This window comes from Phalaenopsis equestris, unplaced genomic scaffold (genome assembly GCF_001263595.1).
Source record: "Phalaenopsis equestris unplaced genomic scaffold, ASM126359v1 Scaffold000632, whole genome shotgun sequence".
NCBI classification, from domain to species: Eukaryota; Viridiplantae; Streptophyta; class Magnoliopsida; order Asparagales; family Orchidaceae; genus Phalaenopsis; species Phalaenopsis equestris.
Window position 1 is genome coordinate 16702 of NW_018165072.1, and position 13345 is coordinate 30046.

Here is a 13345-nt window from a genome sequence, read left to right on the forward strand (position 1 = left end):
TGCCTTTCTAGTTCATCCTTCCCAGGCAAGCACTGTAGTCGTTCTTCATCTCGCACCACTCTCAGGAATTCTTTTCGATCCTAAGCGTGCATATGGCTTATGGCAAATTATGGCACGAAGATATCTAGCTCTACACTAGAAGTTACTTCATAATTAGAGACCAGAAATGTCCAACTAGCCCAAAAACTCTTTACCTTCATCACAAACCATAAACTCAACAATCATAACTTCTTTCAACAGTCCCAATACGTGTTTATGTACATTTGTGAAAAAGGAAAAAATGAAAATCCTATGGAAGAGGGCATGGATCCTGAGCTCACTAATCTTAACCAAAGCTTATGAAAGAACTAGGATCATATGATCATGTCTTGATTGATCAATTTGATGACCACTTAAATTGGAGAAAAATTCTTACATTACAGGATAGGACGGGAGATTTGGAAAACAGTTCGTGAAATTTATTCAAATACAAAAAATAATGAATAATTATTTGAGATTGAAACCAAAACTGTATTAGCTTCAAAAAGAAAAGTTAAGTGTTACTCAATACTTTAACACACTATCCAGATACTGGTTACATTTATATATGTATGATACAAATGTATAGAAGTGTCATTCATATGCCATGATGTATAAAATAATTGTGGAAAAGAAGAGGATAATCAAGTTCCTATTGGGTCTAAATAAGAGCTTAGATGAAGTGAGAGAAAGAATCAAAAGAATGAAGCCTCTTCCTACCACTAGCAAAGCTTTTGTTGAAATTTGAAGAAAAGAAACCTGGAAGAAGCTCATGATGGCAGAAAATGTGGAGTCATATAGAGGATTGAAAGTTCTGCATTGTACTCACACAACTCTTCTAATGAGTCAGACAAAGAAGAATCATCCTTGGTGTGAACATTGCAAGAAAACTGGTCACACCAATGGCAGGTGTTGAAAACTACATGGAAAAGCTACATATTGAAAATTAGGGCAATGGAGGAAGCATATACCCTCTTTTGAAGGATCAATTGAACCTAGTCTCTCACTAAAGAACTGGGGGTGTTGAAGAAATATATTTCGGGCACAACCGAGGAGCCTACCAGCTTAATACATCAAAGTATAATTTCCTCCTATTTTGCTAACAATAAGAGATTTCAACTTTGGATAATAGATTTGGGTGCTTCTTATCACATGACTGGAGATATTCATGCTCTCACCAACTACCAAAAGTTCACCTATTCCAGATTTATTAAACTTGCTGATAGATCTCAATATAGGATTGTTAAAAAAGGAAAAGTGGAATTAAGATATTGGGCTCTCTTTTGTGATATATGTTCTTCAATTAGATTGCAACTTATTTTCAATCAACAAGATTACTCATGACTTGAACTGCATTACTAAACTCTTGTGAATTTCAAGTGGTGGATTTAGGAAAGAGATTGGCAGTGCTAAATTGCATTAAGGTCTATACCTACTCAAGAAAACTAATTCCCTTAACATAAGAGTGTCTCATTCGCTAACTTCTTCCAATGTTCCTGAGTCTGTTATTTCCTAGTTTGTTGAGAGTTAAGTTTTGTTATAGTATTATCGTTCATGTCATCCCAATTTTCATTATTTTGCAAAGTTATATCCTCATCATTTTCTTCCTATGTTTGGGGAAATCTTGTCACGTGGAGCAGCAAGAAGCAAGCAGTGGTCTCTAGAAACAATGCAGAATTTGAGTATTGAGCACAAACTTTGAGAATTTGTGAAGGAATGTGGATTCAAAGGAAACTAAATGAGTTGGGAACTCCACGGTTAATCACATAAAGATATTATGTGATAGCAAAGCCGTCATTAGTGCTGCAAAAAATCTTGTACATCATGGCAGGACCAAACATATTGAGCTTGATAGACATATTATTTTTGAGAAGGTCAATAGAGGCTTTATTCACTTAATCTACATTTCAACTCAAAACAGGTTGTCGATGTCTTCACGAAATCTCTCCATCCAAGCAGCTTCATGGATTTGAACACTAAGTTGGGTCTACAACATCTATGACCAAAGTTGGGTCTACACTCATTACATATTTCCTATTTAGATTTATCATCATTTATTTCTCTATTAGTATCTTTGTAGTTCTTGCCTAATGTGGTTGTTGTATCTTTGGTAAAATGTAATTGTAGGAATTATGTTTGCCGTAGAGTTTACTCTCAATATAATGAGAATAGTTGTAATTTTAAGATCGAGGAATAAGAAAGTTTTTCCCTCTCAAGTTTCAAAATAACAACAAATGTTTTTTTAGAAAGTAAACATCACGAAATATGATTAGCATCGCTGGTGTTGATTTGATTTATGATATATAGTTAAGCAAAAACTATCCTACATATGACAACAAATGTTTCTTAGAAAGTAAACAGTATCATAAATCAAATAAATACCATCCATGCTAATCCTATTTCGTGATGACATGGAGCTTTGAGATAACTACACAGTTATCTAATGAATGTTATATCAAGATTAGGACGATCAACAACGAAAACTCAACTAATATTGGTCACCATTTTCGGTACGCAAAAATTTGGCTCATATAAAGAAGTCATCCCACCATCATTGATTGACATGCCCATAAAACTATGTGTGCATCTCCATGAAAAAGATCAGCCAGCTTCACAATTTAACTGGGGCAACTCCTTTACAATTATTAACCTAGAAGACTCAGGCACCAACCACCACGGGCTAGGGAAACAAAGGATGCTCCCTTCCTACAAAGAGAAAGGAGGTGCATACTAACAAAAAGTGGCAAGTATTTCAGCCTAATCCATCAACGACTACTAAATGTCATCAAAATAATGACAACATTGCCCTCCCGTTGTATAGCTTTATTGTCTACACCTCTTTTAGCACTTTGTTTCTTATTTCTCAATCAACATTATCAACACCTCTACAAGTAGCTTTGGCACTAGCCCCTCAAATTGTAACACATTTGATGCATCTAAATCTTCATATATTTCTTCCACCACCTCCTTGGTCTTAACACATCACCTAGAACTCTTCATATAACTTTGCCCACTTCTAAATCAAACACATCTCACTCTCAGCATTGTCAACCACACCATTTCAATAGTATTTTGAAGATAATAAGAGTGCCATGATGTTAACTTACACAATTGTTACCCCAATTCAAAAAATGATGGAATGTGCTTAAGGCTACTCCATCATTGACCACTAAGATGGCATCAAAATAAAAGCTTCACCGAGTCAACATGAATAACATCTCTCCATGCAAGTTTGACTCTTACTACTCAAATGGCCATGTAAAATACGCCTATTCACGCAATTAATTTAGCCAATCCTCAATTAATTATGTAATCAGAATCTTTACGTGCATCTTTTAGCAACCCTTCATGCAACTTTTTCATTTAACATCCCCTCATGCAACGTTTTCACCCACTCCTGAATTAGCCATATCCACAGTTCATGCAGCTTCAGTGCCAATTTCTTAACCCATAGTCAACAAAATCGATCGCATCTCCAACCCCTCATGCAACGTTTTCACCCACTTCTGAATTAGCCATATCCACAGTTCATGCAACTTTAGTGCCAATTTATTAACCCATAGTCAACAAAATCGATCGCATCTCCAACAATATCCACATGTGCCTGCCTCATAATATATATACTACTTCATTCATGGAACAACATCATTGCATATAAAACTTGACTGCTCCACTCAGGGGCATCACCTAGAAGCATCAAACTAACAAATGAGACCTTCAGTGTATACCTAATTATCAAAGAGTAGTGAAAGAAAGCACAAACCGTCCACAACTAAAAGCAGTTTATGAACTAGAAAATTTACTGCTTGGTTCTGTAAACATCTTAAAGGAAATTCAACTTCATCACTTCACGTAAAATCAAGGAAATTCCTAAAGGTAAATGCTCTTCATTGTTCAGAAAAGTTTATCGTCACTAAGAAGTTATTCTAGACCACAACCATGACTGGACTTCCAAATTACATATTAGACAAAGGTTTTGGTCGATGAAATATTGACCTACAAGCCAACACCCCAAGCAAACTTCTTAATTTAATCCAAGGTAAGATTATGATTGTTGACGCATTAACTTAGGCCATAGCATCAAATGAATTTAACTCGATCGTTAGAAAGGTTTTGGTCACCCAGGCATTAGCTTAGTCATACCTCAGTGAACTTAAATCAATTGCAAGTGAGATTGTGACACTGATGGTAATAACCTAGGCCATATATCCTTTTTAGTTGAAATTGCTAGGCTTTTTTCCAAGCTTACAGCCCCTAACAAACTTCTTTGTTCAATATTGTCATATTGTGCCAAGTTATGATTGTCAAGGAATTAGTCCAAGCTGCAACACCCAAATGAACTCATTTATACATCCATGAAAGTTGAAAATCAAGTCCATGTGGGACAATCATACATCCTACAAGGAAACAGCTGAAGGTTTCAACCTAAGCAACCTTTCTATAAAGACAATTTACCTCAATTTAAAGTGGGCATCTAAGAGAATAATTATCCACCACATCACATTCAAACTTCTCAAAATAACTGAATGTTAACTTGGCTTTAGCCTATACAGCCAAAATCCCAAGAGCACATCAAATGAAGAAACTTTGGCTTAGTTTAAATTTTTTGGGTACTTAAAGAGGAAAAAGCCAACAAGAGCTTCTACTTGCAACTGGAAGACGAATCTTAACGAGCATTCATATCAAGTTTTCCTATACAACTCCAACGAATCCCAAATGCTACAAAATTCATCAAATTTAATCATCAAAGGGGTAATTTTAAGGAATTTCTTCCTAGAGACAACCCAACGAGGGATCCAGGATTTAAGAATATTTCGAAGCTCCATAGGATATATAAAGATTTCCAAACTCTGCATCATACATGGAAACTAATTTACTCTTTCGGATATATAAAAGCATTTTAACTCTATAAGCCACACATAAATTAACCAGCTCCACAAAATATATAAAGATTACTCAACTTTGCCAAATATATAGAGAATATCCAACTCCATAAGGTATAAAAGGACCACCGCCATTTCATTAAGTATGAAGACTAACCGACTCTGTAGTATACAATAACCACTCGAGCTCACCGCTACCATCTTTCAAACCAAAAGGAAAACACACAAATGAGAATTGGGCTAAAATCTTGCTGCCTGAGCCCATTACTTTCAGGCCCCAAGCATCCACAAGCAAACAAGTACAGCACAAACCAAATTACTTTGCTTCATACAGCAAGTGTGCCTAGAAAATAGACACTAACAAAGCTTGGCCTTCAAGTGCAAAAAACTTTCTAAAGAGCTCATAAGAAAGCAATGAACTAACTTTAAAGATCATATGTTATGCCTTTAAATAAAAAGTCCTTTACCAAGCGTCTATAGGGAACAAGGCACACCACACAACTCCATTAAACATAAAGTGAGCCTTTAACCACAAACTCCTTTTACAAGAGCTCCTAAACGACCAAAGCAAACGGGTGCAATGTCATCGCATATACCAATAAGCAAGCAAAGGAAGAAAGAAGACAAAAAATATTTCCATCAAGTGCACTATCAACTCTGAAGTGTCCACAAAAAGCAAGAAGGGGATAGGCAAAAAACTTTCTACGTTGAGCAGACACTTGTCTCCAAAGTGTCCCAAAAATAAGGACGTAAGGGGTAAATAACATTGTGTTCAAGTGCATCATCACCGTTAAGTGCCCACAAGAAACAATGAAGCCAAGTGTCAAAAACATTTGCTAGCACATCATCACCTCTCAAGTGCCTACAGGGACTTAACAAGTAGCATAGAAGATGAATTTTTCTCCTGCTAACGTATTGTTACCTCCAAAGTGCCTATAAAGAGAAAGGGACATGGGTGGGTTGAAAAACTTTTACCTCCAAGTGAATCATCACCTCCCATCTGCCCGGTGCATAGAGTAAGATGTAAGCAAAAAAAAGTTTACTTTTTCCCTTGGACACATTATCATTGCTAAAAAATCCAAAAACAAATAAAGGAAGCCAAAACTATGAAAACTAATTGTAGGAGAAAATATAGTGTAAAGCATGAGGACATTTATCTACCCACACCCATGTAAAATGAACAAAATAAGCAAAACAAACAAAGCATATTTATATATTTTACTATTAAAAAACTAATGTGATACACTGTCTTAATGTGTAACATGGCCATTCGGGGTTAGGACACAAGATTGGCCGTTGTTGCGTTCACAAGTATATGAGCTAACCGGAGCTATGAACCTAAATTGCACGACCTCTATAGTGTGCATCCAAACTTCATTGACTTGCATATTTTCACTCGAATCAAGTTGGCATTTACATTTTGTGCCTAGGAAATATTGAATCAAGTAAAGATCGATAAACACCCCAATCCAACCATTCCTATAACAATATGAAAAGTTGTTAGCGCCTTTTAGGCCATGTATGATCTCATTTTGACAAAGCTTAAATTCAAAAATCTCGAATTCCTCCTTAGCTAATGCATGATTAAAATTGATGTAAATTTTCCTAGGTTGACTTTACTTATATTTCTAAACTGGCTTGAATTTTTTTTCTAAATGATTCACTCAAACAAAACACATAACAAAAGAAATTGAATTAATTTGAAATCACATGGTCCATAATCTCAAAAGGAAGTACTCATAGATGTCATGGGAGCGGTTATAGTCAATGAGTTCATATTCAAACCATATTTTTAAAGGAATCACAACCAATTATCTATAGACTTACGAAAAAATGGATCATGGTGGAAAGCAAAATCAACGGAGCTAGCCTGAAAAGGCAAAATGGAAGTGGTCACCAAGCACAAAGCGGAAGCCAGGCAAAGGTATTTATACATGTGAATCCCAACTAGAAGAAATTATGCAGTTGTTTTGAAAGCTCCCTTAACAAACTGAATGAAAGTCATTTATTCGAAGTGTGCCTACTAATCCTTTGGTGAGAATGTCAATAAATACATATTTTGGATGTTTTTCATGTGTTTCTAACAACCAGGTTTTCTTTTTGTGCCTTGTAAATAGCACAATAATCTTCTTCCCTATGAAAACTTGCAAACGTGAGAATGTCAATAAATACATATTTTGGATGTTTTCATGTGTTTCTAAGAACCAGGTTTTCTTTTTGTGCCTCATAAATGGCACAATAATCTTCTTCCCTATGAAAACTTGCAAACCAATTGTGACCATTTTAAAAAGTTCTTTTCATTAATTTAATATGTTGAATAAATGTTTTGCAACTCTCCTTTTAGATTGAGATTGTCCCTTAATTCCATGAGAACTCAAGACCAAGGATATGTGAGCATTATTTCCATTATCCATGGAGAGAAAATTGTGATGTAATTAAAAAAGAAAAGAAAAAAAAATGTGGCAATGCATCAATGAATTCAGCAGCAATGAAAACAATTTGCAACAATTTAGTAATGATAGTTGTAATAACGGAAAATATTTTCACCTGTAGTGATGAAGATAGTAATTACAGAAAATAAAATTAGAGAAAAAGAAAACGGTGGAACAATAAGGGTTACATGATCGTGGTACTACAACAATAAAGGTTACATATAAGAAGATTACTTGAAAGGAAGAAAGAATATCTATGCAATAAAGCTTTCCAAGTTCTAGGTAATATAGTGATGAAAGTTGTAGACTATGATAATACTAGGACAAAATTATAATGCTTTAATATCATGAAGAGAATTGGAGAGAATTAGTTGAATTTAACTCCAATATGTGTGATGTAATTATAAAATCCTAGAGAATTTCTAATAAAAAACATACAAAACAGAGGAATAATAATTGTAGAATAATTACAGTAGACAGATGGATTGGTGAGAAGGCTTCAGGGGGTGGCAATGAAAAGAAGTAAAGAAAGGTAGAAGGTTGAATCTATGCAGCAAGCTTGGGAAGGTGGAATGGAAGTGGGAGGCCGGAGCAAGTGCCAAGGCAAATCTGCTGAGTGTGGGATCCCAACTAGTAAAAATTATGCAGCCATTTTGTTTGTCAGTGTTAAGATGAGACACTAAATGATCTATAATTCAGAAACCGTTATATTTAGAACACTCCAGATAACCCCTAAAAAAGATAAAGGGAAGAAAAAGATTGATCAAAGAAAAAACAGTAATAAATCATACAAAAAAAAAAGAATTTTATTCATTTCTTACCACGTCTCATTTTGACAACACCTCTAAAGACCTCCACATTGTTATAGCATAAAGCTAGAGTTCCAATCGCCATGATCTGTCACAATCATGGATTTAAACACAAGTTCAGTACTGCCGTGTTGAAGCAAAATTAGTAAGTATCAGTGTGTTATAAACAGTAAGTAATATCAAAATGAATGAAAAATATGCAAAAAAGGAGATGTTTGAGGAGGTTGACAGGCAATGCATGAATATAAATTCAGTTTTCTGATGCTAGATTAATCACAATAATGATAGAAACAACGAATGTTAGATTAGAAAATTTTAATTTGGTTATTAGAACTATAATCAACAATTGCCTCAACAAAGTGCAAGGGTATTACTTGAGTGATGCCAAATCATACAAGTGTGGTATTGAGGAAAATACAAAATTCAAGCAATCAACACTATAATCAAACATTTTCCCATATCATTGAAGTAGCATAAGACAATTCAAATTAAACGATGAGCTGATTCATGAGTTCTTAGAAGCAACCTAATGTGAAGAAAACAACAAATTTGTCAAGTTAAAATACCTAAACTGGTAGTGCTCTCAATTAAGATAGCATTTCAAAGCAACATGGTCAATAGAAAATTTTTCTTTTTTTAATTTGATTCCATTCACTGTCTCTTTCCACAAGAATATTCACTTTTTAAAACATAAAACCGACTACCCAAGCAACAAAAAGATGATTTTGCAACCAATGTGGGCCATTTGGAGGGGCATCCAACTGGGTTCTTGTTTTGCTCTTCACAAAAACCCTAATGTAATCTAACACTAGACTACATGCTGAGTAGCCTTATCACAATGAAGGTGTAACGGTGCATAATTAAACTCAAAAGTGTAGCATTTTTTATTAAATAATCATCCAAGCATTGTCAATTTCATGATGAAAGCACCAAGTAAAACACGTTTTTTTATTAAACTCGGTATGAAGGTACATAAATCAATTAATGTAGAATCGTGTTACAAATACAAGTTGAAGGGAGATCTCAGATAAAAGCATACAAGACACCAACAGAAATTGCAAATTTTTCAATTTTCATTCTTGTGATTATGATTTGTTCTAGCAGCAACTTTTAGGAATGTTTACATTGCAAATTTATGATTTGTTCTAGCAGCAACTTTTAGGAATGTTACCCTTATAACAACTAGACTATGATGAGCTTGGCTATCTGATGAGTTTGAGTTGAAGACAATCTCAGACCATCTTCTTTCACAAATGCAAAAATAGCTTATAAAATAACATCAGACGCCAAGAAATCAAATCAATTCATGAAAAAGAGAGAACTACAATAAAAAATAAGCCACGAGCAAACATCATCTCATAGGATTTACTTAGAAACTATGCACATCAACTTGAACAACTTTCCAAGATACCAAAAAAATTTCTGCGTACCTGAGGAATGGCACAGAATCTAAAGATATTATGTGACTTCAAATTTGACAAGTACTGGAGGCAATCTTCAGCATGAACCAAAGCATTGGTTACCATGTCATTCAAGCATTGCACTGCATTTACTGAGTTCTCCTCATCTTTGAAATCCTGGCTTGGAGAGCAAAAAATTTCAAAGCTAAACCATGAGAATTTAGACGAACTAGTTTCTAGAGCTTTTAAATACATGCTAACTATATTAGCCTCTAAAAAGTCAAAATTACACTTACAAAAAACTGCAGTGAACTGGAAAAAATAGCATTCAGATCAAAAAGTACATATCAAACTAACATGCTGGCAAATAATAAAACTTCCACAGAAAAAGAAAAAGAGCAAAACATTCAAACCTCTAGTTTGTTAGCATATTTATTCCAAATCTGCCGAGGCCAAAACATACGAGGCTTTGGTATCTCATTTATATCTTCCAAATAATCCCTTATAATATTTGCTTTCTGCATGTAAAATCATGAAAATGGCTGCTATTAAGAAGACAACTCCCAAAAGTGATCGTACACTACAAGCATGAAATACACCAAACTGTGAAATATGGTGACCTGAAGAAACAAACCCATTGAGTTTGAAAGCGATTCTGGAGCCTCATTTTCCATTCTACAAGCATGAAAAAGCTTTGATAGTCCAAGCCCAACTAAACCGGCCACATAATGGCAATATTCATCATAATCATCAACAGTCACGACCTGCAGGGGAAGCAAATTCAGATTTGATTTGTTAGGAAACAAAAGAGTAATTAAATAAAAAGAATCACTATAAACTCGGTGCTAAATAAAAATTTCAGCAAATAAATATTGATATCCAAATAAGCAAAGCAATTACCTTTAAAAGTGAAGTACTTTGGGTGACCAAATAACATATATACTTCTTTTTGAAATCTATTAGAAAAGATTAAAAGGTGATTCCATGAGGAGGTTTGATCACCCAGCGTAAGATACTTATGATGTATATCTTAGAAGTGCAAGAAAAATGATTATAAGAAATGATTTTCCAAGGATAAGATGTTGGAATTTAAAAACTGAGAAACTTTTAATCTTTTAAAGATAAACTGCTACGAGTCGAAGTGTAATTTTTCCGGTGAATGAAACTTATCGTGTGATAAAAATGTTTGTTCATTAAGAAGATAATCGAAAAAATTTAGAAGCCTAGAAATAGATCTTACAATAACAAAAGAGATTTGGTGGTGGGTGAAGAGATATAGAAGGAAAACCAATGTATGGTCATAAGGTTGTAAAAGTTAAATACTATTGAGGTATTTAATGATTATAAATAAGGGAAGTGTTGTATATTCGGTATTGAGCAACCAAAAGTTATAAATTTTGATGATTTATAAAACTGCCTTGGCATAAAAGAAGAACAAGAAATGTATAAAGTAGCTAAGATAATACTTTGTCAACTAAGAAATATTATAACAGAAGATAACAAGTCTTAGTGATGCAAACATCAAAAGAATATTAAAAAAAATTAATTATTACGTAAGATATTTTTAGAAGAAATTATTTTAAAAACATAAAGAATTAGATAATGAGGCATATGATACAATAATCAACAACTATTGTTAAAAAACAGATTTGGAGCTAAAAAAATTGCTTGATTTCATTATTCACGCAAAGGTTAAAATATATAGGGAAACAAATCCCTCCTAATTTACAAACTTATAAAACATATCTAACCTAAATTAGGAAAAGAAACAATTCTAATAAAAATAAATAAATAAACAAAAATGGGAATAGAGTAAACACAAATTAAGAGGTTTCCAAATTGATCTCATATCAAATATCCCATAAAATCTTGGATAGTCAGCCACTCCATGCTAGGAAACACCACCTCAAGCTTCTCAAGTTTCCTCACTCTCCTCAAGCAGTGTTGTAGATGTTGTAGAGACCAAACTTGGTATTGAACTCTGAGAAAGTGCTTAAAGAAAGAGCTTTCATGAAGACATGAGTGACTTGTTGGTGTGTCTAGATGTAGCTTAGTTGTATAATTCTCCATTAACCTTTTTAGACATAAAGTGTCTATCAACTTTAATAAGTTTGTCCTGTCATGATGCACAAGATTGTAGCAATATTGATGTTGCTTGACTGTCACAAAACATATGTATATGCCTATTGGAGGTAAATCCCAGCTCTCTCGGCTCTCTTAATATTTTAATCTAGATTCCTTCATAGATCCCAAGACAAGTGTCATATACTCTAATTTTGCACAGCTTCTAAAAACAACTATTTGTATCTTATTTCTCCATGTAACCAGATTTTTCCATACATATGAGCAGTAACCTGTGTTAGACCTTCTATAGGTGAGTTTCTCAACCAAACTAACATCGTCTCTCGGTTCTGATTTTCTCAAAAATTAATCCATAACAAGGAGTCTTCTAGAGAAATGTCAGAATCATGTATATCATCTTTAAATGCTCTTCATTTGGACTATTCATGTGTTGGCTCACTATACTGACAAAGTAAGCAATATCCGATCCAATATGTGACAAATAGATGAGTTTTCCTACCAACTTTTGATATCTACTATTATCCACATATATACTTCCTTTTTCCCTATCAAATTTCTTGTTGGATTCCAATTAAATATCAGTGGGTTTACATCCAATCATCCATATTTTCTTTAGTAGATCTATGATGTATTTCCTTTGTGATATAACAATATCATTCTTGATACTTGCTACTGCCATACCTAGAAAATATATCATGTTCCCAATGTCCTTGATTTCAAACTCAGCAATAAGCACTTTTTTATTTTAATAATTTATCTTTCATTATCAAAAGTAAAAATCATATCATCCACATATATAATCAATGCAATAATCTTATATCTCTGAGTGTGTTTTATGAACAATGTGTGATTATCTTGAGTTGGAGAATATCCATTGGATTAATAGTTTTAGCAAATCTTTCAAACCACACCCTTGGTGATTGCTTAAGCACATAGAGAGACTTTCTGAATTTGAATGCATGGTGTTTGTTGGAATCGTTCTCAAATCCTAGTGGTATCTCCATGTACACTTTTTTTTTCCAAATCTCCATTCAGGAAGGAATTTTTATGTCAAGTTGATACAGTCTTCATTCTTTGTTAGCTGCTACTAAAAGGAGAACTCTGATAGTATTCAATTTGGCAACTGGTGTGAAGGTATCCTGATAGTCAATCATATAGGATCATGTCAAACTTTTTTGCAACAAGTTTGTCCTTGAATCTCTCAATACTCCCACCAGCATTGTATATGACGTTGAACACCCAATTGTATACAAGTATCTTCTTATCCTGAGAGAGTTTAGTAAAAATCCATGTGTCATTATACTATAGTGCTTGAATCTCCTCTTTCACTGCTTTCCTACATTCTAGATTTTCAAACATGAATGGATTTAGGAATTTGTACACTATCAAGGTTAAATACAAACGCTTTATACGCTGAAGATAGCTTCTCATAAGCTACATACTACTGAATTGAGTATCTAGTATCACTTTCATTATCATTAGTACAAGAGGAGGAAGGGGGTAACTCACCAGAAATTTTAGGTAAATGTGGACTCGACTTTTTTTTTTGAGCAATTTTGTCTTTGCATGTTGTCTTTCACCTACTCAAGATATTTCTTCCTCCTAGCGTACACACAATTCTTAAAATGTGGACTTCATGTTGGGTTGGTTGTATATCCTCAACAAAAGTAGTAGAGTCGGGTGGAAGAGTAGGAAGAGGAACAGGTAGAGGTGTCGTGTAG

General features: G+C 34.1%; 1 protein-coding gene across 1 annotated transcript in view; it reads right to left on the bottom strand.

Moving 5' to 3' along the window:
- The window catches only part of LOC110030022 (squalene synthase-like), a gene marked incomplete at its 3' end in the record, with an annotated part of 42506 nt that overhangs the window by 3677 nt on the left and 25484 nt on the right, over positions 1–13345 (bottom strand). Inside the window, 4 exon segments of the mRNA XM_020732559.1 lie at positions 8155–8230; positions 9573–9719; positions 9956–10060; positions 10163–10306. Of these exon segments, the coding sequence (XP_020588218.1) occupies positions 8155–8230; positions 9573–9719; positions 9956–10060; positions 10163–10306 (472 nt within the window).